This window comes from Anastrepha ludens, chromosome 4 (assembly GCF_028408465.1).
Source record: "Anastrepha ludens isolate Willacy chromosome 4, idAnaLude1.1, whole genome shotgun sequence".
Classification (NCBI taxonomy): domain Eukaryota; kingdom Metazoa; phylum Arthropoda; class Insecta; order Diptera; family Tephritidae; genus Anastrepha; species Anastrepha ludens.
The window spans coordinates 72,775,901-72,803,165 of NC_071500.1; the positions used below are offsets into that span (position 1 = coordinate 72,775,901).

At 34.6% G+C, this 27,265-nt stretch overlaps 3 protein-coding genes across 3 annotated transcripts; 2 read left to right on the plus strand and 1 right to left on the minus strand.

The window, feature by feature from the left end:
• Positions 1–4,875: 4,875 nt before the first annotated feature.
• LOC128861681 (39S ribosomal protein L21, mitochondrial) lies at positions 4,876–5,681 on the minus strand. The gene is made up of 2 exons (XM_054099984.1): positions 5,519–5,681; positions 4,876–5,464 (listed from the first exon to the last, which is right to left on the minus strand). The coding sequence occupies exons 1-2, from the start codon at positions 5,583–5,585 to the stop codon at positions 4,917–4,919; spliced, it is 615 nt and encodes a 204-aa protein (XP_053955959.1). The 5' UTR covers positions 5,586–5,681; the 3' UTR covers positions 4,876–4,916.
• Positions 5,682–8,556: 2,875 nt separating this feature from the next.
• Positions 8,557–11,384, plus strand: LOC128861682 (probable serine hydrolase). Its single transcript, XM_054099985.1, has 2 exons — positions 8,557–8,658; positions 10,159–11,384. The coding sequence occupies exons 1-2, from the start codon at positions 8,635–8,637 to the stop codon at positions 11,131–11,133; spliced, it is 999 nt and encodes a 332-aa protein (XP_053955960.1). The 5' UTR covers positions 8,557–8,634; the 3' UTR covers positions 11,134–11,384.
• A 137-nt stretch (positions 11,385–11,521) lies between these two features.
• LOC128861876 (probable serine hydrolase) lies at positions 11,522–12,711 on the plus strand. Its single transcript, XM_054100251.1, has 2 exons — positions 11,522–11,536; positions 11,647–12,711. The coding sequence occupies exons 1-2, from the start codon at positions 11,522–11,524 to the stop codon at positions 12,565–12,567; spliced, it is 936 nt and encodes a 311-aa protein (XP_053956226.1). The 3' UTR covers positions 12,568–12,711.
• The last annotated feature ends 14,554 nt before the right edge of the window (positions 12,712–27,265 follow it).

Here is a 27,265-nt window from a genome sequence, read left to right on the forward strand (position 1 = left end):
ATACACTCAGAGGTTTGCCATTGCCTTCCGAGGGGCGACCGCTATTAGAAAAAACGTTTTCTTAATTTTGGTGTTACATCGAGATTTGAACCTACGTTCTCTCTGAATTCTGAATGGTAGTCACGCTCCAGCCCATTCGGTTACGGCGGTCGCTCCAAGGTATTTAGATTCCTGCACTACTTCGGAAGCATAGTCACCGATTTTTAGATTTGACCCACATTGTGTCTGACAGAATTCGATGTAGTTAAAACCAGCGCTTTGCAATTTAGTAGTAGTTCAAAAATGCCCAACTCTGATAATAACAGAGTGATGCCGCAGTAAAAGTTATCCAAGAAAAATGTAATTTTTCCATAATTTTCCATCAATATATTTTTTCAAAAGACGCGCCTAGATGTTTTTTAAAATATGATATCAAATACATATACTAAAATAGATTCTTTCAGGTTTAACTATTTTATCAAAATACGGCTCTTAACAATTGCATGTGAAAAATGGATAATGTAAATGTCTACAGGTAACATAAAATCCGCCAAACAGTCAATTTATGAATGCCTAGTTGTTGCGAGCGTCGAGATATCTATGTTGAAGGTTGTTCAGCAACAGTTTGCGCTACAGCAACAGTTTTTTGTCGGTCAGTCCTTTTTTATCCTTGGCAGTACATATATGATTTTTACCAACCATTGAATTGAATACTCATTCGGACGACGGACCAAAAAAGTTACGAATTTTGCGATATGTTGTTCTTAATGATCGATCATTTTTATAATAAGTTTGAATAATTTCAAGATTGTTCTGTTGTGTAAAATTGTACTTCAGGAAGATGGCATAAACAAGGTAATGTCTAGGAATTATTTACTACAGACATCTAGGCTTTACTTTTGAAACACCCTTTTCTTATATTCACTCTATGATGTTAACATGTATAAGTAAGTAGATATCAAACGAAAGAGGATACAAACTGCTATTAAAAAAATTGTTCGTTTACTTTTCGCTAGGATCAATATAGTACAATAATGCCCTTAGAAAAATGTAGGCTTAAATGTCCATGAAATTTCCTAATGAATTATTCAAAAAAAAAAAGCTATATCAAATGTATGCACATATACGGTGTAATATATGATTCAACTTCGTTCTGCTTGCGGCTTTATAAAAAATGTAAAAAATTTATTAAACTCTCTTTCCGTTTTCGCTTTTTGAAACTTTAAAGTTCTTTAAAAAATCAATTTGATGAGAAAATTAAAAACTGAGTGTGCATCATTTCTACCTAAAATCTATAGTTTCAGGTGGTCATGAATTTTTTCCTGGATGTCAAAAAAACAACAATGCTTGTCGCACGGTGTAATCAGAATTTGGATTTCCATTGTGCTTTGTGTTATGCAAATACTGGAATCTGTTGATTATGAACTCAAATATGCAAAATTTCAGTAGCAATATATTCTCGCAATCTGCTTTTTAAACATCCGCCGTGGCCGAATGGGTTGGCTCCTCCTATCTTGTGCTATATTCTTAACACGTTGTGTGCGGAATTTTGGTGGACGCAGGGATTTTGCGAGAAAATTTAGTTTTTCAGTTAAATCTCAATAAATCAAATAATATTAAATTTTTTAACCAAAACTTTATGTATTTTATATTGAAATATAACATGATGACGTTGCACTAACCCTTATTAAAACGTGTCTCCCGCTCAAGTATCAATCGTTAGAAAACGTACTAGTACGTGCCCCGTCCACAATTTTTTTATTCCTTCTTTTCACATATCGCATATCGTGATCAAAAGAAAAGTATGTATGATCTATATGATGACTATATAAATAATAATAATTACGTCGGATTATGTAAATCATAAAACATAAGCTGCCGTAATAACGGTACAGAGGAGTACAGCATTACGTCACAATACAGTTTGATCTCACAGACGGTGGAATACCCTGGCGTTTTGTGGATATTCATCTCGCCATTTTAATTAAAGTTAAAAAAACTCGTATATTGAAAAACAAAAACCAAAGCAATTACAAAACATGATTCAATGATAAAAGGCTAGCTCAGTAAGTAGCTTTCTCGATCTCTCTTGACAAATCGGCTCCCTTAGCAAGACACTGGGTTGCTAGCTCAAGAAATTTTGAGTAAAAGTGGAGGAAAAGTAGTGTAGAAAACACATTTCATTTTCAAAATCGTCTGCTTACGAGCAATAACTCGCTAAAGAGTTTTCATCGGTATGCTCAGGACTATGGTAGCATGCCATGGAATACATACCACTTAAGTCCGGATATGATAGAGTAATTGACGCAATGCGAGATCGATGAGTGGTGAATTTACAAAGCTTTATTTCTTATGATATGGTGATTTAGACGGAGTCCATGTTTTGCAAAAAGTTAGCATTTCCCAAACAGTTACGACAGGGAGAATAATTGGGTGGTCCCGACAGGATCGATAACATTACATACCTCATTATAAAAAAGTTGGGATTGACGGAACTTATTTCCAATGAGCCCACCTTCCCATGGATGGATGAAGTGTCCAGAGGAGGCTTGGCAAAGCACAGTACCAGCATGAAAAAGCTTCTTATAAAAAACCATCTACCGGAATCGGCTTAAATCTGTAGGTCCTCCCATTTGTGGAATGCGCGCTACAAATAGGAGGAGAATCTCGGTCAAACACCTTATAAAATTGTACGTGCCAATTATTTATTCATTTTTAACAAAATAGTTTCATATTGGTGAACCTTCGCGATCGGTTTTAAATTTAAAAATTAATTCACAAAATAAAATTAAGGAGGATTAAGTGAAATCATTTCTTGTTTTAATATTAGACTTGGCAATTTCCGCTAATAAATTCTATTTGTACCATTATATACATTCAAATATTAATTAAAATTAATTTTTTAAATCATTCGCAGTTTGCTTCCATTTAAGTAAGAAAATACTTTTTTGTTACCATGTTTACCAAAAAGGATTTAATATAATATTTTCCACTCTATTCACCTTCTTAAATACAACCTTTTGTAAGGGAATGTGAAAAATCGAATGTCACTAGTGAGCAAACCTTGAATAATTGAATCATGTTTACAAAACATATACATACATATGTGCCCATAATTATGAAGGTGGTCTAAGTCAGCATTAAATAAAATGAGTTTATCGCTTATTTCACATCCACACTATCTTAAACTATACGTATTTCATGTAATTTTCACGACATCGTCAAAAATGAACCTAAATACATATAGGTGATGTAATTCCAACGTTATACGGAATTCATTTAGTGTTAATTATGAAAGTGGTCTAAGACAAAAATTGGAAGAAATTACATATAATTTATATTTACTGAATGAAAAAATCCAAGCATGAAATAATGAGGGAGAGAAATTACATCTTAGAGAAAGTCATGATGTAAATTTACAAAATGCTGAAAGAGCTAGGAACTGTCTTGCAGAGGACCAGAGAAAAGCCAAAGGAAATTCTAGCGAACACTATGAATCCTCGTTTGATAAAGCTCTTCCGTGCCCTAAACTGTCTGTTTCGTTAATTAGTCTATTTTAAGCGAAATATGTACGTTTATAACTTGGGCTTCCATAATTTCCATAATGACAATGTCAAGATGGATGAGATAAAACTACAGCATCAAGAGGTACACAGATGCATTTTAGCGAATATGGAGGATATTATAATTACTCAAAAACTCGTAATAGCATACAGTGATGCGTGTTCAGGCCAAAATCGTAACATTAATGGATGGAAATTGCTAATAATAATATTGAAACGGTAGACCACAAATTTTTGGTATTGGGTCATATATGGTATGGGTATATATACCTGTGTTTACTACCATACATCCCATCACCATGAATATTTTAAGAGTGATGATGAAAGAGTGATAAAAATGATTATTTTCTAAAAAAAATAAGTACATGTTCATGAATTACTTCGTTAAAGTTATTGTTTCAAATAAAATTCATTGTTCTTAATTGCACTAAGTCATTTATAGGACATTCAATTCATTTTGAAAATGGTCTATGTCAGTTAAAGCTTTAAAAACAACATTTTCGAATGAAGTTCCTATTATATTTCATATTGATAATAAATTTTCATTATAAATTAAAATGTCGCATAATACAAAAATAGTTTTTTGGGTTAATTTGGAAGAGAAATGTAAAAAATAAACGCTTTGAAAGAACTGATTAATCTTCTGCTAAATTATATAACAATGACTTTTTGAAACTTAAGTTTGCTAAAGTTAAGAAACGATTATTTACATGTAATACGCAGATATTGTGAGCAATGTCTTACATGCATACATGTGTAAGTATATAAATATTACCAAATAGCATGCTGTTCTGCCCATAGAGTTGAGTGTGGTGAATAGTTTTTACATTTCCCCTCTTTATGCTTTTAACGAAGCTATTTTGGTGTAACTCCAAATGGTATAAAGTGAAAAGTGGGGAACTTACCGTAGGAAAATATTCGTTTAACTAATTTTCAAAAATAATTTATATTTTAAAATACACATACTATGTAAGGATCACAAGTGTGCAATGTCGATTTACCATAAAAATGTCCAGAAGGTGGCAGCTTAGACTGCCCTTAAAACAAATTTCAGACGTAAACCTTCAAATCACTGTTACACGTAAATATTTTTTAGTTTCCGCTACGATACTTTTGTCGGACCCTTGCCTTGTAGGGAAAAGTTCGAGTTTGTCGTGCAGTGGTATGTACGCTGCATTGTTTACTCTTGACTTGCCACCTCTTCTAAAATTAAAAGTAACCAAATCATTGACTATACTATTATTAAGCAAACAAAACAGAGCGTACTAGGAACGAAGCTAAAATTCTAAATTATTCCATCTTAGCCGAAACTTCAATATTAACTATACATTACTTAAAACCAAATATTTCGTAACTACTTTATTGATATTTTAACTAAAAAATACGTGGCTCGCTTATAATTTGTGTTTGTTCATTTACATTTTTCTCAATTTCAATTGAATTTATACGAATCATTGTGTTTGGAGAACGCTGGAAGTTAATACGCATATATTGCTTCCTGCGCTTCTTCTTAAAATGTGTCTTTGTGTGCGTTAACGTTTTCTCAATAATGGTGGCGTTCACGTTTACCAAACCCTGAGGAAGCAGTGGCCGACCGATTAATGTAAAGTCCTTCGCACCTGCCAGCAGTACTTTTTCCAAGCGAATTTGGTCTCCAATCGTTGGTGGCCAATAACCTTCCACAAGAATAATGTCTCCCGCTGTGATTTTAAACTGCTTGCCACACAAATGCACAATAGCGAATAACCTTCCTTCCTTTTCGGCTCCAAGTTGTGAGTTTACTTTATTGAAGACATCTTGACATTCTTTCTGTTCGACCTCTGCAATCTTTTCACTTGTGTTTGCTACAGCAAGAGTATTCACCAAAGAGGCTTTTTGTTGTTGCACAAGACTAGGTGTAATGTTTAGGGCACGAAATGTGTCTATAATTTAAATTGAATGAAATTCGCGAGATTGATGGGAATAAACATACTTACATGTTAGGTTACTGACAAGGCAAGGCTTGCGCGCCGCAGAAAGTAAATTCTTGACCAAAAACGCCATTATTTTTGTTATTAATAATGAAAAAATAATTACGAACTATTGCACAAACACTGCATCCTAACCACAAAATCAACTTTGACTTTTCAGACAGCTGACATGATTCTTCCTCTTTTATCTATGTGGAGGTACACCACGGCAACGAAATATTCACAATAACGTGGTGTATATAAATATCTTATCACAGTATGGTGTATTTTTTTTGCAATTAGGATAGAAAGGTATCAGATTTTGTATTTATTTCTTATACAATTGAGAATAATTAAGTATACTACGTTTCGACAGTATACTACGTAAGCGACAGAATAAAGTTTAGTAAAAGGTAAAATAATTAATCTTTCTCGCATAGTACCTTGAGAGAAATGTAAAAATTTTTAAGTAAAAATATTCCCCATATGTGTATTTATATTTTTCGCGAGCAAAGTTGTGTTATTAAAAGGTAAAATAAATGAGCTTTTGGCTACGAATGACATTGGAACTGTTAATTTACTATACTTGGTACACACGACATTTAAAGTTACACATCTCATAAAATAATAACTAAATTAAATTTGAATTTATCAGTTCGCCTTTCAATTGGGTAACTTGAGCAAAAATGTAAATGTCTCAAAGAAAACATGTTGGCCTTATTGCGATAGGTTGGAACAATTAGCACGCCTTTTCCAAATGACAATTATGTTTAAACGAAAACGAACGATATTTTATTTGTAAATAGCCAATAACAAAAAAATACTTACGGTTACGGTTATGACTATCTCATATTGATTACAGTGTTGCCCATAGGTTGGTTCGATCAGCAGATTTATGTAGTTATGATTATGACACCTCTAATTAATCTTAAAAATCGTTATGGCTAATACTACGGTTAAGGTTATGGCGTTATGCCATGGCACCTCTAATAGACCCATCACAATGGGTCCGTTCCGTCTGTTGCGGCAATACATTTGATTGACGTAACATGTAAAGCGTACTGTGGTGACACAATGAAAGTATTGCCGCATATAAACAAAAAAACAATGGTAGTCGTAGACGGTGGGTGCGACCATAACTTCGAAATCATTCATTTTTCAAGGCAACTCGATTAAGCCTTTTGACAGCCCTATAATTTAACCCCAAGGATGGATGACAACACACTTTATAATCTCCTCATCATGGCTGTCCCATTGTGTGATGCAGATGAGATCATCCGATGAGTCGATTTCTTGAATGAGAAACGGCGAAGAGAGTTATGGAGCCTTACCTTTGTCAGACGTCGGATAAAACTGTCAATGGAACAGTGAGCTGTATGAGCTTTACAGCGCCAAATACATCCATGGGCAAGGTCATGTTGGGCGAATTAGTACCAATGTTTCAACCCTGAAAGTATTCGATTTTGATGGTCGCAGATCTACGAATTCGACCTAAGTCTCTTGGGCTTTTAATGCGCCAATAAAAAGTAATATGTGCCAAAGAAACCAAAAGATTCGCGGAAGATCTCAAACCAATTTTTCAATCTTACTATCCATAGATATCTATACTGCCTCTCTATTCCTCCCACTGTAATCTATCCGAGTGTAGTACAATGGTCTTCCTGACTGAGTGCCTGTCCAACCTCTCACAAATTAAAAAAAAATCGTTCTACTTAAGACCAAGAGAGATTGCAGCTTCTGTTGAGCATCTTCAGGTGGTACGTGGCCTGCCACTCCTCGACCAGCTTGTTGAAAGGGGTCCCAACACAAGGCATGCTTGGTAATATTGCCATCACTGTTTTAAGCGTATGCCCTATCTACTGTCACTTCGGTCCGAGTTGGTATTGTACGGGGCCAAAAAATATATTTAGTTTTTTTACGAATAAGTGGGCTTAGCACCAGTTTTTCAGTGCTAGTTTAACTGTGGTGAATTTTTAAACTGAGTTTAGCCCTGCAAAATGGAGCTCTTCAACTTTGTTTAAGGGGGTCTTCTGGTCTCGAGGCCCTGAAATGAAGGGTTTTTTGGGGATTGATTGTGACAAATCCTGTGAATATTTTAAAAAAAGTTTTTTTTTTTTATTTTAAAGGTACATGTCTTGGCTTTTAAAAAATGGTTTTGACTTTGAAAAAAATTAACACCCGCGACCTTGAAATGGCGCTGAAGACGTCCACCTCCAAACGAAACAGGTCTCCATTTTGGTCACGGTTTTTCCACCTGGGTAATCAGAAAGCAAAAATTAGATATGCGTTGTCTTCAGAGTTGCCTTGGTTAAGTTTTCCCGTGACAGATTATTTTTTTTAAATTTTTTTCAAAAGTTATGCAACAATTTGCAAAAAAAATTTTTTTTTGCTCATTTTTTGAACTTTAAAAGGTTATAAAAATGGAATGAAAAAAAATTTCAAAAATCGTACACGGGGAAACTTAGCGGTAAGTTTTCCGAACCTTTTAAGACCAAAACCATTGAAATCGGAGTATAACTACTATGAAAAGTGTGACCAAAATTCTTAAAAAACACGATTATCGGGGAAACGCGTTTAAAGATAAAGTTTATGATGAAAACGGCCGGAGGAGGGTGCACTTCGGTGCCCAGAAAAATGTGAAAAAATGCGATTTTCAAAAAATCCTTTCTGTGGCGTATTCTCGCATACACATACAACAAAATTATGCAAAAAAAAAAAAATCGATTTTTTTTTCGCTGGAGACCAGAAGACCCCCTTAACTTGTACTAAGGGAATAAGAAGTATGCACGTTCGCACAACAGTAATTGGAAATAAGTCTATAGAGCCCCCTTAATGATTTAATCAAAAGCTTCAAATTTATATACATATTATATTATATTATATTACTTTGTATACGTTAACGTGTGTGTAAAAACTTGATATGCATCAGTAAGCTTTTCGCTCTCATTCTTTAGTCTAACTTTACTCTTTATTAAATACTTTTATGCTCAGGTAAATTACTTCAAATCTCTGTTCTCTTCAAAGGCGCTAATTTCGTTGTGCTGATTATTTCGTTAATTGTGGTAGTAGTGATCCAACAACGAATTTAGGTTGTTCGCTTTATACTTCTAAACATATTTGCTGTGCTTCGCCCGATACAAATTATGCCGGCAGAAAATACGCTACATGTAAGTTAAATAATATAGATTAAATGAATATGCTTATAGAATACATATAATGGACGAAGTAAAAGTTTCCAGCAATTTTTCACTAGATATTCATTTCTCACGATTTGTGACGGATACCTAGATTCTGTATGTATATACTAGTAAATGATTCAGGCTTTGTATGATCAGTCGTTTATGTTCAGTAATAAATTAATGAACTGTTAGCTAATTGTGCAAGACGATTGCGGCAACACATTCATGCCCGCTTCATCTACCAAAGTACAATTGCTAATTTTTTAAGTAATTGGGGGCAATAATTGGCCAGCGGCCATTAAGTACGAGAATTATAATGACAGATACAATAGATCTCGTTTCTGAACAAAATGCAAGTGTCTTGTTTGGAGTGTGGTGGCTGAATTCCTAAAGCCGGATGACACCGTGGTGACAAATTTTGTTTATTGCCGTAGTTGCTGTAAAGTCCTGAAGTATCATATACCGGAAGCCAAATATCTGATTTGAATTGCTTCAAGTGCTGCAAAAACGGGAAAGAATCGCAATTTTTGAAATTTGTTAGAGCATTGGACAAAAAGGAGCCCTTCTCTTTTCGGCAGTAAATGGTAATCCCCCGGCGTCATTACAGCCAAAGCTCGAAACGTTTTGTGGCGCGAGCCACTCGAAATCTTCGAGCATTGTTTGCCTTTACAAGCATTTGCCCTGCACGCATACCTAACGTGCCTCCACAAAAGAGAGATTGTGTTGATGATATACGAAAAGAATCAACACAGCCTATGCTCATGTTATTGTATTTCACGGCCGTCTGAACAAGAATTGATTAAACGAGTGTGTGAATACATGTGAATGGCAAAAGTCTGTTGCTGAGTCTCCGATGACGTGGCAGCCGAAGTTACTCTCTCAATTTTGTCATTCATTCCACTCGCCTCTCTTTCTGTCAAATACAAAAGATAAAGTTACTCTTACGATTTTGCTGTGGATGGTCAAACCTTCTAATCTCTCATTCTTGAAAAATCAAGGCGATCACCGCTAAGGCCGACTGATTTAAAATCGAATAAACGGCTGAAATGGTGATGTCAGTTGGCTACCTAGAAGCTGTCTCTATTGATTATGTTTTGCGGTTACCTTTTAGAATAAATGTTACGCTAAACATCCGCCGAAAGTCACTATGATCCGAAACTCGCGAAAATGTATTGAAAAATTGGATTGAAATTGTGAAATTGTGCTCCATGCTTAATAGCAAGGTTTACTCTTTCTAATAAAAAATAAAAAAAAAAGAATTAAAAATATTCATGTGCGTTTTGCTAAAATTTCAAACACTAGATGGCCCATACATCGCTTTTGTCGGGCAACTAAATATTTGTATAATTATGCAAGTATAATTTTCAAAGGTATTTCAGATTCCTAAATTACATACATATACACATATATATATATACATATACATTATCATACATTTATGCTTCGTAGATACTTAGAATCATGACTACATATATTCTGATATTTTAGTTTACAGAAATCACGATCCCCGTAACTTACGGCCATATATCGGGACGTTGGTATGGTGACCAGTCAGTTCGCCCGCTACTCGCATTGCATGGTTGGCTCGATAATTGTGGTACCTTTGCTAAATTGGCACCGCTACTCGTGCGAACAGCTGGCAGTGTGCTATGCATCGACCTTCCCGGACATGGCTACTCCTCACATCTACCACCTGGAATAATATATCATACCATGGAGTATGTGCGCGTTATAATAGGTTTGATGAAATCATACAACTGGTCCAAGGTATCGCTAATGGGTCATTCCATGGGTGGATCAGTGGCGTTTTACTTCACAGCACTCTATCCAACCAAAGTTGATCTCCTAATTCAAATTGATGTCGTCAAAAGAGATAGTTTTGGCCCAGTACTCAACCTAGATTATCGCCGATCTGCAATGAATAAAGCGCTGCTAGACAATGAACGTTTAATGGATGCTGCAATTCTTCAGGAACCGCCAAGTTATGCGTTTGCCGAGTGTGAACGTTTGCTCCATAAGGGTTCGGGAAACTCTGTGAATCTTGAAAACTGCAAATATATTTTGGAAAGGAACTTGAGTAAATCGCGAAAATACCCCGAAAAATATTACTTTTCACGTGACACACGAGTTAAATACATACTGGATTTTGAGGCAGAAAAGGCATTTTTCCAAGCCATGGCAATGCGTATTTGTGCGATTAAAATTCCGCACTTGGTTATTAAAGCCGGTGCCTCCACTAATATAGGCCCTGAATCCACAGAGTTGATTGCTATAATGAACGAAAATAATCCACACTTTGAAACGCATGTGGTGCCGAATGGAACTCACCATGTGCACCTGAACGATGCGCCACTTATCGCCAAATTGATCGCGCCCTTTTTGAAGCGCTATCTCCCACTGGCAGACTTCCAAGTTGAGCAGTCAGGTGCTAAAAATGAATTGCTGCCAAAGGGTAAATTGTGATCTTGAAATGCTTGTCTTTAAATTTTAATTAAATTTTATGGCTTTACTCATAAAAATGTGCGCATAAGCGAATTGCGCTTAACATAGCATAGTACATGTGGTAGTACTTAAGCTTATATGTATGTATGTATGTATATGTACTTATGTAGACTAATGTAATGAGATCAGAGTTCGTTGGTTAAATATTTTTTTATTTTATTAACAATTTTGGCACACAGATGCCTATGTAGCTTTTTCTTAATTGTTGTAAATGAATGTTGATTTTTCTTTTGGAAAGAGTGTTGTTTAATTCTCGAAAGTTTAGAGTTTTAGTCTATTATAAACCACACAGAAGATAACTTTAAATCCCACCAGAGATCTGTGGAGGCGTCGAGTTAACGAGTGCGAAATGTCGGAGAGCCAAGTAAGTGAAATTATCGCACTGTCGATTGGAACTGATAACGATTTGTTTAGGGGGGGAAAACCAGCAAACGAAAATTCATTTAAGATAGTGTGTCTCTATTAATTTTATAGCCATTCGAATTGCAAATTCCAGTGCCGTGGGGATACATCGCTGGCTGCTGGTATGGTAATCAACACGCACGCCCCCTGCTTGCCTTGCACGGTTGGCAAGATAATGTCGGCAGTTTTGCTCGCTTAGCTCCGCTTATTGCTCCACACCGGCCCATACTAGCCATTGATTTGCCGGGTCACGGTCGTTCCTCACACTTTCCAGCCGGTCTTTATTATCACTTCAATGACTTTGTACGCATAGTTCATCGGATTGTTCGTTACTATAAATGGCATAAAATCTCTTTTATTGGTCACTCAATGGGAGCTGCACTTAGTTTCTATTATGCCGCACTTTTTCCAAACAAGGTGGACATGATCATTGCCATCGATGCGTTGACGACGCCTTACTTTTTGCCAAATATACAAATTACTTTGACATCTGTGATGATGGAGAAGACATTAAACGCCGAGGATCGCTGGTTGAAAGAGCCTGCGCCACTTTATACCTATGAGGGCTTGGAAGATTTGCTATATCGTGGTTCAGAGCAGTCTGTGGAATTGGCACATTGTAAATTTCTGCTGGAACGTAGTGTTAAACGGTCGGAGTGCAACTCTGACTTGTATTATTTCTCACGCGACGCGCGAGTTAAGCTTTTAGATATGGTTTTTACTCAGCCTGAATTGGTGCTGGCAATGGCTGAACGTTTGCACAATATCCATTATCTCGTCATTAAAGCTGAATTTTCGGAATATATAAAGGAGGAGAATCTTAAGGAAGTCATCAGAGTTTTACGTGCCAACAATCGCACATTCGAGTTTCATCTGTTGAAAGGAGAAAAGCATCACGTTCATCTGAATAACCCTGAGCGAGTGGCGTCGTATATAGTGCCATTTTTACGAATGAATGACGTTCACGGGATAGAGCCAATTGCGAAGCTTTAGTTATTGATGAAAAGAACGATACGATAAGGCATAAGCATAAGTAGGAATGGTAATTACTAAAAATAATAAATTAAAAAAATATAACTTCAAATCTAATTATTATTTCCTTACCACTTTTTTGTGCCAAAATATCTAATCATTTGTAGTATTTTTTTGTTTTTAGATGCAAGGGAATGATTAGTATTTGACTATTTATTTTTCGCTGACAAATTGTGGTTATTTTCTAAATTATATTTTTTTTATTATTTCGCTCATGGGCCATTACTTTTCGATTTTATTTAAAAAACATTTTTTGCTTAAACTCAATCTTAGGTCAGTTTTGTCCATACAAACCATTATTTTTTATAACCTCAATTTTCTTTTAATATTTGCTTGTTACGATTTGTAACAAACTTGTACCTCCGAGTAGTATTTGGATTTCCTGTTTATTGAAATATGAAGTCAGTTCTCCAAAATTCAAAATACCGCATAAATTAAAGAACACTGCTGGACTCTTATGGAACTTATTGCACTGTGCACCAATCGAAGCTAGTCCAAACTTTTCTAATATTTGGTGCAAATATTTATACCTATACGGCGGTCGCCGAATGGTTGGTGCGTGCCTACCGTTCGAGAGTGCGTGGGTTCGCAATTATATATATACATATACCTATTCGGAAATAAAACGCTCAATTGATTTCCAAACCTTCGCTGGAATTTTTTTCTACAGCCTACTAGATTTTTCAAGTAGCTTTCAAAAAAGTGGAAAAATGGTTAAAATATGTACATGTCTGATCGAAATGAAAGTGTAAGACGTATAGTAAAATTTCACAGGAAATATTTTCGTACAATATTTTAATGCATTAGCTCCTTAGCAGCCATGATTCTTACTTTAAGAAACCGCTTTAAAAAATTAATTACGATAGCGGTTAGTAGATTAAAATGTTCTAGAAAACTATTCTCGGGAAAATTTTACTAGTGGTCTCCTTAGGCCTCATGTCACCAACGTAGAAATTCATGGAGTAGCCAGACTAATACTACTTTAATCGAAAATGTGAGCAATACCATATATCCTCATTTTCCAAATATCAGAACTAATATTTCCAAAACATTCGCAAAATAGTTAATTTTGTATGAGTAAAGAAACTACCTGCTGTCCCTGATATTATTTATTTCGAAATAGTAATATATATAAGTAAAGTTTTTCCAAGATACTATATAACAAATTACACCTATACCTCGCTTTACACGGTATTCGCTTAATACGGATTCGTTCTTACACGGTTTTCAAAATCAAAGCAAAAACAATACAACATGCTATTCTGTCATAATACTTTGATAATGTATATTACTTCAATCAAAACAAAATCAAAGATCGAAAATTTACCTTTAAATGCTGAAGCAAAAAAATGTTTACCAAGGGAAAAGCAAAAATTAACAAAACCGGCATGAATAGAAAAATTATTTCTTTTGAAACTAAAATTGAAATTTTGGACCGCTTAAGAAATAAAGAAATAATGGTGGATATTGCTAAATTTTATTCAATGAACGAAGCAAAAATAAGATCAATAAAGAAAAACGAAGACTCAATTAGAAAGAGGGTAGCAGCTGTAATGCATACGAGTAGCGCAGCTAGCGGTCATAAGACTGCAAAAGATCGTATAACGATTCTTCTTTGTAGAAATGCTTCTGGAGATCATATTATAAAGCCATTGGTAATTGGTAAAGCTAACCGACCACGATCGTTTAAAGGTTTGAATATTAACAATCTTCCCGTTTATTGGAACGCCAATAAAAGAGCTTGGGTTACCGCAACGTTGTTCAATGATTGGTTCCATAACATTTCTGTGCCAGATGTGTAAAAGTATTTAATCAAGAAAGGGTTACCTTTTAAAGTCCTTCTAATTCTTGATAATGCTCCAGGACACCCTCAAAACTTGTAACTTGAAAATTTTGAAGTTGTTTTTTTACCTCAAAGTACGACTTCTTTGCTGCAACCCCTAAACCAAGGGATAATTTCGACTTTCAAGGCCCTGTATTTAAAAAAGTCATTCAGATATATTTTAGATCATGTGGAAAATAAAGGAATTCTTTCAATTATTGATGCCTGGACAAAATTTACAATGTTGGATTGTCGTATAACGAGATTGAAAAATCAACGCTGCATAACTGTTGGAAATCTTTATGGCTAATATATTTAATGGTGAGAATAGTAGCGTAGCTTTGGAGGAAGAGTATTCTCGGATAATTGAGTTGGGTCAAGAATTAGGTGGAGAAGGCTTTGACGATATAACTCAAGCAGATATTAAAGAATTAATGCAAGATCAGGAACTAAACTTAATTGAAATGGTTAAAGGGTGTGAGGAAAATAGTGTTGAATATGACTTTGAATCTGGCATCGAAAACAATGAATCCAATGCATTCACAGCTAAATTTGTTCACGAGGAACTTGTACTAGGAAGAAAACTAGGAAACTATTTTCAAGGAGGAGATGTTATTTTAGATCGCGGTCTTAAATTTCAACGAGGTGTTAATTGTTAAAATGTTGATGATCATTTCACGGTACCGCACACCATTCACAGTTGCGTTACGATTCGCAGTTTGCAACTAAAATCAATATTAGCAAAGCAAAAAACAAAAGAAAAGGAAAGAAATAGACAAACGATAATTTACCGTTATCACAACATAGGATATCAGAGCACCAGCTAGGAAACCGGCTCTGTATGTACACTTTTGTTAACGCTGTTTTTGCGTTTTTTTTAGCATAACTGTGTTGTTTTATGTTAAAGGTTTCAAATGAAAGCAAAGTGTTTGTACTTTGTAAACAACGAAAGGGAGGGGTGTATGTAGACTTCTGTCGGCCACTGTACATAAATGGGAATAAAGGAAATGTTAAGAATTAATTTAAATAAATAAAAAATCATTTCAATTTCGTGTTATATATAGAGAAATCTACATCTAACGAGCTTTAGTACATACAAGTATGAAGATCTCTCAAAACTTTAAAGGACTTATGAAATGATAACTTGAAAGCGTATACTGTGTGCATAGTAGAAGGATGCACTGATACGTCGTTTCCCGAAGATCTTTCCATAAGACTCTTTCCAAGACAAGAGGAGGCAGAGCGACAAAGCTTAATGTATATATCCAAACTTTACGCTTACAAACTTTACGAGCTATTAAGCTCAGAAAAATATAACCGTAAACGAACTCCGATAGCTCTTTTGCTATCCTCGGTTTCCCCACTTTCCCTAAGCTATTCAGGGACATAATATACATAATTGGTCTTAACGAACTCTAGAAAAAATATTTCAATTTACAAAGATTTTAATGGTGTGCAGGGAAATAAATCCGTTCAATAGAGTAGGACAGTCTACAATACCATAAATCATATCAGACATAAAGCTAAGAGCATGGAGCGATCAACGTGAAAGGCCCTAAATCTTCGCCCAATTCGAGAAAGAAAAAGGGGAAACCCAAAGAAAAGGTGTCTAGAAGATGTGGAAGCTGACCTTAGGAAAATGCGCATGTAATGTTGGAGGGAAGTGGCTGTAAATCGAGATCAATAGCAAGAAGCTGTGAAGGAAGCAATGGTTCACCAAGAAGAAGAAGAAGAAGAAGAAGAAGTAGAAGAAAAAGAAGAAGAATTAGAGGAAGAAGAAGAACGCTTAGAGATATAAGCTGGTACCAAACAGTGGGGCTGAGTCCTTACTGGGAGGGTACAACGAAACGGGATTCAGGCATCCCATAAACCTCCCTAAGTACGAACTGAAACTGCTCACGGCCGTTCTCACAGGTCACTGCAGATTACTCAGCCATTTAAATAGGCTTGTGGTATGGTTCATCGACTCCTGTCGTTTAGGCCATCTTAATTTTATTTAGGAAACTGGGTTCGATTAGGTATTGTTATAAGTAGACAGCACAAAAGGTCTTTAGATCGAAGTGCAAATCTCCTTCTATTATATTCCATATAAGTTATCTCATTGGTTAGTTGCCCTTTAAACATGCAATAAAAACAAAAAAATTATATTTTTCTTCTCCTTGCTTTATTAACAAATTAATAATTAATTATTGTAGGGCAAAATTTTATTCCAATGCTAGCCATTGTCTACTCTGCAGTATCCAATTCTGCTAACTAACTTTTCAAGCACATTCCGATTGTTCGGTAAAAGCGTATAGTATGTATGTAATATTACAATATTGCATTTCCGTCGGGGGCCGTATGGCATCACCCGAATAGCTGATAACACGATTAACTTTCGTCCACAAAAGTAGTGTAGTGTCACGTTGCCAGAACCAAAACTCGCCCACATCCATTTCTTCAATGCACTGCCATGCAGTTTTCAGTTAGAGATTACGCAGGTACATGGCTGAAAAATTTCGCTACTCCAAAACTCACTCAAAACAGTTGCTCGCTCAGCAGGCATTTTCTAAGACGCAGGTTTTTCGAGTTCCAAATAAGATAAATTTGCTTGTTAACACAGCGGCCTTATGCGAAAATAAAGGGTTTTGCAATAACAGTTGTTATTTGTGAATGGATTGCGCTATCGAGAGATGATCAACGATTTTTTATGGCCGGAATTTGATACTATTGATCTGGACAATGTTTATTTTCAACAAGACGGCGTTACGTGCCACACAAGGAACGAAATCACTGACCTTTTACGGAAAAAGTTTCCGGACCGTGTTCCCTCTCTCGTAAAGGTGATCACAATTGGCCACCGAGCTCTTGTGATTTAACACCTTGTCACTTTTTTCTTTGGATCCACGTGAAAGAGAAGGTCTACGCCAAAAGCCCAGGGTCGATTCAAGACCTCAAAGATGGAATTCGTGAAGCTATCGAGGACATAGGGCAGCCACTATGCAATTCGGTTATGGAAAATTTCAAAAAAAGGATATTGTCCTGTCAGCGTGGTCATGGTGGTTATTTTCCATTATTAACGGCATACCTTCCTCTTTATAATGAAATAAATATCCGATCGTTTATATCAAAAAATAGCATTTTTCTTTGAATATAAAAATAACACCTCTTATTGGAAAACCCTTTGTAATTTTTATCACCTTATTTATTACTGTGTTTTTCTGTTGATTGCGAAAACCATCGAAAAATTCGAGATCTTTGCGCAAGATCAGGTTAGTATGGATAATGCACGTTGCTGAGGTCGTTTTTCGGAGCTGGGCTGAGTTTCTGCTGTTAATTAACATGCCAATTTCTCGAACTTTCTTCACAAAGAGACACATACAAGACAATGCTTGTGCCTCTAAATCTCAATGTCGTGGAGCTCCTACATGAAATATTGCCAATGTGTACGAGTTCCAAGTCTGCCAAACATCGGAAGAGGTAAGAGTTTAGACCGCAATGCCCCTTTTGCCAAAGTGGCCCAGCACTGTGCACGTCCTTTGCCTTGTTCTGATTTTAATGTTTTCTTTGAAAGCTCTCTTACTCTGGGGCAAATGCAATTTTCATAAATAAAATTAAGTTTTTAAAATTTGGCAGATGAGAGACTACACTTTTGAAACTAAGAAAGCGGTATAACGAATTTTGTTTCGATTTTTCGGAATCGAAATGCAAAATGCAAAACAAACCCTTTTGTCTAAATATTGTAGGTTATGTGAATGCAATTCCATTAACTTTAGGTAATCTCATGATATTGCAAATATATCTCATGCAATAATTTCAGTTATAATATTTCCCCAGTGGTGAATTTTTGCAATGGTGACTATGAAAATTCTTTGCCTGTTGTGAGTAGACTGTATACTTCGCTGTCGTACGATTGCGAGGGGAAAAAATATTTTTCTTTCATTTTTTCTTTATCGAAAATTATTTTTATAAGTGAGGTTGGCGTGATTACTATCCTTTTTCGTCCAGTTTCAATACCAACCGACCTTGGCTAAAGAATGATATGATATGCACATCAATCAATAACTTGTTACTTGAATATATCAATTCTAGTAATTTACGCCACTTTGCGGTTTACTTCCAATGCTTCCAGAGCATCTCATTCTAAAATGTTCTCAAACTTTCTAAGTAACTACTAATTTGTTACTATGATAGCAACTGTTTAGTTTGGATTTCCCCAACGCAATTACGATTAACTCTTGTTTTCATTGCATTATCATCGTCATCATGTTAACATTACTTACATTAACAGAATCTTATTAACATTAGAGCGGGTATACAAAAATCGAGGTTACTTTTTCTAAGTAGGTACTTTACGAGTACTTATATTTTGAATTTCAAAATATCTCAATTTGAACGCTATCTAGCGGATAGACTTTTTCGAAAGAACGTATATTTTCATCTGGTCAATATATGATCTGTATTGTATGTACATACATCTGCCCTGAATATAAGCCAAATCGGATTATAATTAAATTTTTAGAAATATTTCAACACCAGCCCCACGTGGAGAGTAAAAGTGAAAGTCTCAACTAATTCGGATTTTTTGTGTAAATTAAGGTTTTTAAGGTATAAATATATAATTGAAATCGGCTCAGCAATTCATTTAAAGGCAGAAACTAATGAAAATATAAGAAAGTTTAAGAACTATTTAGGTTAAATAGATAAATTAAGCGCAATATTTATTGAGAGCCTTACATGCAGGTTGATAAGTACATCCGAGATGGTTGGTTGAATGTTCACTGCACACTCGACTGAAACGCTTTGAGACACATTTTCCAAATTTTTTTGCTTATTTCCCACGGCTTTGCCAACGCGGCAACTTCCTAATATTGAGTTTCAATTTCATGCGTCCACTTGAGTTTTTAAACGGCCTGAACTTCGCGCCCACGCATTTCTTGTATATGGTAGTAGATGGAATAGAAGGTGTTGCTATTATTTATGAGCTTTCAGCACGTCCTTCTATGTACTTATGTACATACATTCGCATATTTTCTTTACACCACTCAAAACATAAATTTTTTAGAAACATGCTGCTACGGTCCATTGAAATATATTGTGTGTCGTATTCCATATACATTTTTTTGAATGCCAATGCTGCTATATCGATGATGTTCAAAATAATGATGCAGAAATCGCTTATTTTTCTTGCTGTTTCAATAATAAATAGAAAACTTCAGAACAATTTGTACAGAGATACGTGGCTAAGGGTACAAGGACCATAGAAAAGGGAAATGCGATACCACAGATTTTGTTTCATTGTCAAAGTTTTGTAATATTAAGGTGACAAAAAACTGTGCTAAACAATTAAAGAAAAAGTTATTATGCAAGATATTCGGAATTGGAAAGAAATATTTTTTGTTTTAGACTATCTTGAAAACTATTAATGCTACAATAAAAAGTTATTTTCACAAGATTCTAGGAAAAATTATATTATTATAATAATATACAATTTTACTTAAATTAAATTTAAAAAAAAAAATTAATAAAAAGAATTTGAAAACATTTATTTAATAAAGTGAAATTAACATTTTTTTTTTAATAATTTAATTGCCCACCAATTCTTATTCTTCAGAAATAATGCTAGGAATATTACAGATTTAAGCAATACAAATTTGTTTGTTCTGAGCAAAATATGTTTGAAGCTTGCGCTCCGAGCATAAAAAGATTTTTTTTTTTTATTTTAGCAAAGCCTTCAACTTCTGGCATGCCTAAAATTATTTAAAGCAAAATACGAGCAGAAAAAATATTTATTTATTTTTGGCAGCCGAAAGTCGCCGAAGCAAGCGCTGCGCTGGTTTTAGTTAATATAATTATTTTATTATTATGTAAACTTTTTTAAAATAACATAAAATAAAAATAAAATAAAGGAAAACAAAAATTCTTAGAAATAACATAAAAACCTCTTTAAAATTTAACTAGTTTTTAAGAAGGTTCAGATTTTAAGGAAATATATTTTCTTTGCTTAAATCTATGATATTTTTATTTATTTAATTGGTATGCAAATAAATTATTAAAAAATTTAATTTCATTTTATTACAAAAAAATATTTTAAAAAAATTTAATAGCATAAAATAAATATATATTTTTTTTCAACAAGGTCTAACAATTTTTGAGAAAAAAAATTCTTAATTATATAAAAATTCTTTATTATAAAAAATTCCAATAATCGCGAATATCTCGCAAAATATTTTTTTTTAATTTTTTAACACCCCAAGGGATGTTCAAAAATAATTTTTTCTAAAATAGTAGCAGAAAAAATATTTACTTATTTTTGGCAGCCGAAAGCCGTCGGATCACACGCTGCGCTGGTTTTAGTTTATATAATAATTTTATTATATTATATGTAAGCTTTTTTTAAATTAAAAAAATATATACAGTCGAACTTCGATTACTCGAACTATGACTTGCCACAAAAAAAAATCGAGCTATCAAGACTTCGAGTAATCAAATATAATATACATATGTACATACATACATAAAAATACATAAACAAAATAAAACCTGATGGAAAAAAAAATAGTCCATAAAGCTCAAGGGTTAGCAAAAAATTTTATTGATAAAACAGTACATGCTTCAAATTATGTATAGTTGCTATATAATAATGTATGTGTATATTTTAAAATTAGAACATAGTATGAATAGATGTATAGCTTTCATTCGTTTAAAGTAAAAAAAGTCAGTTATTTGAGATTGACGAGAGGATTTTTTATTATGATCTTCAAAAAAAGCTTCAATATAATTTAAACCATTGTACAGAGAATCGGTTGTATGTTCATTGGTTTTTAAATATGACCGCAAAATCTTGAACGAATTTGCAACTAGCTCGTTTGAAACTGGTTGCAGCATATCATCTTCTATATCACTTTCAAATTCGGATTTAGATCCCAATAGCTCCACAATATCTTTATCTGTGGGAAACTCTGAAGTAACAATATCGTCATCCACATGCATAAAATCATTAAAGGTGACACATTCTGTACCTTTGATATTTTGCCAAGCTTCATATTCATTCTGCAGTTGAATTTCTTCCTTACTCCTTTCTTTTATGCGTTCGCTTATGAAAACCAAAGGAATGCCATCTTCTTCCTCCCATTCAGAATATTGACCGAAGCCGTCTTTTCTAAAACAATTATAGATGGTTTCAGGCTTAACATCGATATTCCATGCATTAGTTATTTCATCAACACAGTCTATTAATGTAATGTTAAGATTTTTGTTTACTTCAAAGCATTTTATAGTATTTTTTAAAATTCTGCGACGATAATGACATTTTAAATTTTGTATGACACCTTGATCGAGTGGTTGTAATTTTGATGGCATATTCGGGGGGAAAAATGCAAGTTTGATAAACTTTAATCTCTGTTGGATGTCTTTAGGATGGGCTGGGAAGTTGTCAATAAAAAGTAGAATATTTCTTCCGGCTTTTCCAAATTGCTTGTCTAAGTTAAGAAGCCATTCTGCAAAAAAGGCTCCCGTCATCCACGCCTTTGAATTTGCTTTATAGTCGAGAGGTAACCATTTAACACCTCTAAAACAGCGGGGTTGATTACTTTTACCTATCAAGAGTAATTTCAATTTTTCTGATCCATCCATGTTTGCGGCAATCATCAACGTAACTCTCTGTTTACTGTGCTTTCCTCCATGGCATTTCTGGTTTTTAAAAGTTAAGGTGTTATCTGGAAGACATTTAAAGAATAAGCCTGTCTCGTCTGCATTGAATACCAGATCTTAGAAAAAAAAACTTTAGGCGCCAGCTTGCACATTTATTTTATGAATGTACATACCTTCGTTTCCAATTATCGAGCCAACCAGTGCTTGCCTTGAAATTCGGTTGTTCTAAATTTTGACTAAATTCCAATGCTTTTTCTTTAAGTAATCCTCCGGATATAGGCGAATTCCGTGTTCTTGCCGATTTAAACCATTCTCAAACTGCTTTGTCCACATTTACGTATGTTGGCTTTTTTAGTCTCTTTGAACTCCCACTTGCACTACCACTTTCGGTTGCAGTAATAGCCGTTTGTTTATTTTTAAATTAGTTGACACTGTATTATGCATACTTTACAGCCACATCTTTTTTTCGCGCACCCATTTCTACTTCCTTTATTAGTTACAACTTTTCATCAATAGATAAAGTTTGTAAACAACGTTTTGATGACATGTCAACAGAGTTTATTTTTTCGTAGGAACTACTAATAAAATACCTGTGGACTTAAACAGTGCATCGACCCAACTGCTGATATCTGTTTGCTATAAAATAAGCAACACGTAATAAGGGGATTCCCCCGGAAATTCGACTTATCAAAGCTGGCGCCAAATATTCTGTTCGAGTTATTAAGATATTCGAGTAGTAGAAGTTCGAGTTATCAAGTAAAAATTACACACAATTCTCACTCTAAACGCCATTGCCAAGCAATTTGATTCGAGATATCAAATATTCGAGATATCGAAGTTCGACTTATTGAGGTTCGACTGTATATATATAATAAAATAAAATAGAATAAAATAAAAAAAATAAAATAAAACAAAATAAAATTAAATTAAATAAAATGAAATAGAATAAAACAAAAACAAAAAATAAAAAATAAATAAAATAAAAAATATAATTAAATAAAAATGAAGAAAATTTAACTAGTTTTGAAGACTCAGATTTTAAGAAAATATATTATTTTTCTTGCTTAAGTCTACGATATTCCTAGCATTAATAATGCTGAATAATAAATATTAGCGTGCAAATAAATGATTATAAAAAATGTTTTTTTTTAATTTATCTTATAAAATTGTTTAATAAAATAAATTAATAATTCTGTTTTAAAATTTTATTTTTATTAACTTCAGAATAGTGTTTAAGTAAATTGTTAAAAAATTATTATTTTTCAACTTATTTTTTAACAATATTGTTTTATATAATAGTTTTTGAAAAGAAAAAAATTTTTACAGCTTAAAATTTTCAATTGCAAATACATATTTTACAAAATCACTTTTTTTTTCAAAATTGTTTATCACCCCAAGTATTATATATATTATTATAAATATATATATATAATTCCTTACACATCAGAATAGAAGAGCTCACAGTCATCACTGTATTTTTATCTAAAACCAAATTGGATTATGGTTTATGTCACTCATCAATAAAAATTAGAAACAAAGACAAGGAAGTGTGAGAAAGTAACACCATTCGATCTCTATGTGTGTTGTGTACTCGTAAGCAGTCACTGATGTTGTGCACGAGTATAGCATATCAAAGTTTTTTGGTTCGTGGCATTAATTGGACATCCTCTCAACCCAAACATTCGTTGCGTTGGTTTAACATGGAAAATATTGCTAATATCACACAAATGCCTTCAATATCCGTAAGCACTTACATACCATATTTATCGTATGATATGTATGTGCCACTCAATAAGTTTTTATTTATGTTTGTAATATTATACAAGTAGTCAGTATACTGTGAATATAATATTTGAGATGAAGAATGTTGTCGCCTGCGGTCAAGTGCTATGCATAATAATTTAATTCGTTTTCTTTCATCCCTAACAAGCTTGATTGATTAGGCCAACATTTTGCTATCGAAATAAATTCACACCCCATTCGATTTCCTTTTGAGTAATTTTTTGTATGAACTTTCATTTATTTTTTTTATGTGCTTAAGACTTTCTATGCTCATGCCTCACTTTGCTTTTAAGTGATGTGAGCGCTTTCAGCAATTCAGAAAATTCAGCTTAAAATGCCAAAATACGCCGAATACTGCGAGACAACCAGCGTTCTTCTTCCCACTCGTTTGCTAAAACTTGAGCCACTCGGATATACAAAATTTCTCGCCTATGGGGATAATTCGATTATTGTAGAAATTCCGGATTATCTAAGCAAAAAAATGACACAAGTGCAATTAAAAGACATCTATGGAATTAAACTTTTTTCCATTGAGAAAATTTTATAGCGGTCGAAACATGTGATAGTCATAGCAAGTCCAGAACCATATGGTGGATGGGGGACGTGCATAGACCAAAATCGTATTAATATTTATATTCCTGGGCTAACAATGGCCCAAAGCGGACGCCGTAACCGAATGAGTTGGTGTCTAACTAACAATCGGTAATACCTAGGCTCGAAAACCCCGGGCATGAAACACTAAATGATAGAAATAGTTTTTTCTATTAGCGGTCGCCCCTTGGCATACAATGGCAAGCCTCCGCATACATTTCTGCCATGAAGAAGCAGCCAAACACCCAACAAAATGATTGAGGGAAGTGAGATCAGATTGAAGGTACTTTTTCCAATAAGGATTTTTTGACAGATCACGCGTGACTACTGCCAACCTAAATACAGAATTTTTTTCTTCATTTTCATACTTTTCATCATCGTACAGTTGAACTAGAAAAATCGCCGCTCTGTGAAAAGTGTTCATCACGCGTTCAAGTCAACTTATGGTGTACATTACCGTCCTACCGAACGCACTATTCGGCAAACCATCGGAAAAATTGAGAATAATTTTACATTATTGGATGATACCCGACCGATTAGATAAATGAAGAGAAAATTGCGGCCCTAATTGAGAATTCTGCCAAAAACCTGGAAGAATCGATTGGGCGCCGATCTCAACAACTTGGCCTATCTAATGGCACTTGGGCGATTTTACAGAAAGATCTTGATTGAAAGCATATAAAACATAGCTATTCCATCTATCTGTCAAAGCGTCATAATTTCAGTCGTTGGGCTCTTGAAAAACTCGCCGAAGATCCGCATTTTGGGACCCGAATTTTCTTCAGCGATGTCGCCTACGTCAATTAACAAAACCGCCGTGTTTGGGCTGAAGAGCAGCCTGAAACCATTCAAGAACAACCATTATATCCAACAATTGTTTGCGGCGGTCTATGAGCTGGAGGAATCATCGGCCCATATTTGTTCAAACACGAGGTTGACGCCAATGAAACAGTGAATGGCGAATGCTATCGCTCCATGATAAACGACTTTTTGGTGTCGGAAATTGAAGCCCCTGATCTCTACAACATTTGGTTCCAACAAGACGGCGCTACTTGTCACACAGCCCGTGAAACAGTGGACTTACTGCGTCGTCGTTACGGTGAGCAATTTATCTCTCGTCTTGGACCAGTGGATTGGCCACCAAGATCGTGTGATATCACTTCCTTTGGACTTTTATTTATGGGGTCATGTAAAGTCTAGATGCTTTTTGGATAAACCAGCCTCGACTGAGGCATTGAAAATCAACATTACTAAAGTTATTCACGAGATACCGACCGCAGTCCTCCAGCGAGTCTTTCAAAATTGGTGTTTTCGGATGACCGAATTACGGCGCAGTTGCGGTGAATATTTGGAAGGAATTATCTTTGAAAATAAATGTGATGAATGGTTCTACACAAAAGTAATAAAGATTGCCCAATCAGTTTGAATTTTTGTTTTTTTATTTCAACTCTGCTTTATTGTGATAATATTCTGATGAAATATCCCAAATATTTCGCAAAATTATCTAAAGGACTGCAGGGATTAATATTGCATCTAATTGGCTGGAAGTGCATCATTAATTGCTTAATTAGAAATAAAGTAGATTTTTTATTTTATTTTCAAAACTTAAAGGAATTTATGTTTGCCAGATTTAACAACAACTGTCGCGCAAATGGTGAATTTTGGAGTTCATTTTCCTTCTCCACTACAGCCTTAAAGTACTCGTAGCAAGCAGTATAGATGGTTTGAAGTTGATTTGCAAGAGTATTGGGTGAGTCCCTTGAGATGAACGTTTGGCATTTCGCCTCATTTCTCCAGAGTGTGGCATGTCCGCTATGCAAGGGAGAATACAAGATTGCGCCCATCAGATATGCGTGGCGTCACGTTGCGTGAGAGATATGTGAAAATGTCAACAACAATGCCAGAAGAAGAAGAAATTAACAACGAATAAATTACGTCGCACACACATATATTCTGTAAAATTCACTGAGAATAGAAGATGGGCGCTACCTTTGAATTCTGTGCATCATGCTGCTGACTAGTATAAACGAGTATCCCGTAAGGGGATAAATAATCTGTAATAATTGTGTATCTGCAGTGTGCCCAATGGCCGACGCTTCGACCTAAAAGATCTTTTTTGTGGGTCTGAGAATGCCTGACTTCCCTTCCGGCCTCATCTAAATATTTTGTTAACAAGCTAATAAAAGCTGGGATCACCAGGTCACATGATCTTTTCCATAGAACAGCGCTTCACTTTCTGTGAAAATAAAGAGCTTGGGTTCCTTTATCTATTTGTAGTATTCTCAGAGAGCGCTGAGAGAGAAAATTGTCATTCAGAGTTACAAAGAACCAGAAGGTGAATATTAGAGCGAAGGTAGTCGAAGGAGTTTGTAGTACTAAAAAAGCTTTTACTCTAGTTATTGAATACGGTCGTAATCGAAAATACCATTTACTTAACTGCATAGGCGTGCCCCTTGTTGGCAGCCTTCCAACCGAATATAATTTATCCTAATGCATCATTGGCACTGATTCGTGAACGCTTTTGAGATGTTTGAATAGACGTACCAGGTATATACCTATGAAATGATATTCAGCTATTAGTCCATAGATGTCGCTAGGAGTATTTTTAAACCTTTCAAATGTCTTGTTTTTTTCGTCTGTCATCTGTCAACAATATCCAGTTCATTGTTTGTTACGTTTCATACAACAATGCATTTTTGTCGCTCTTAAAAATGTCGAATTTCGTGCCTTCAAAATACGATTTGCAGACATCGTTGATTTTCTGTTATCAATTAAAGAAACACGCTTCTCAAGCTCATCAAATGCTTATATATAGAAGCTTATGGTGGACAT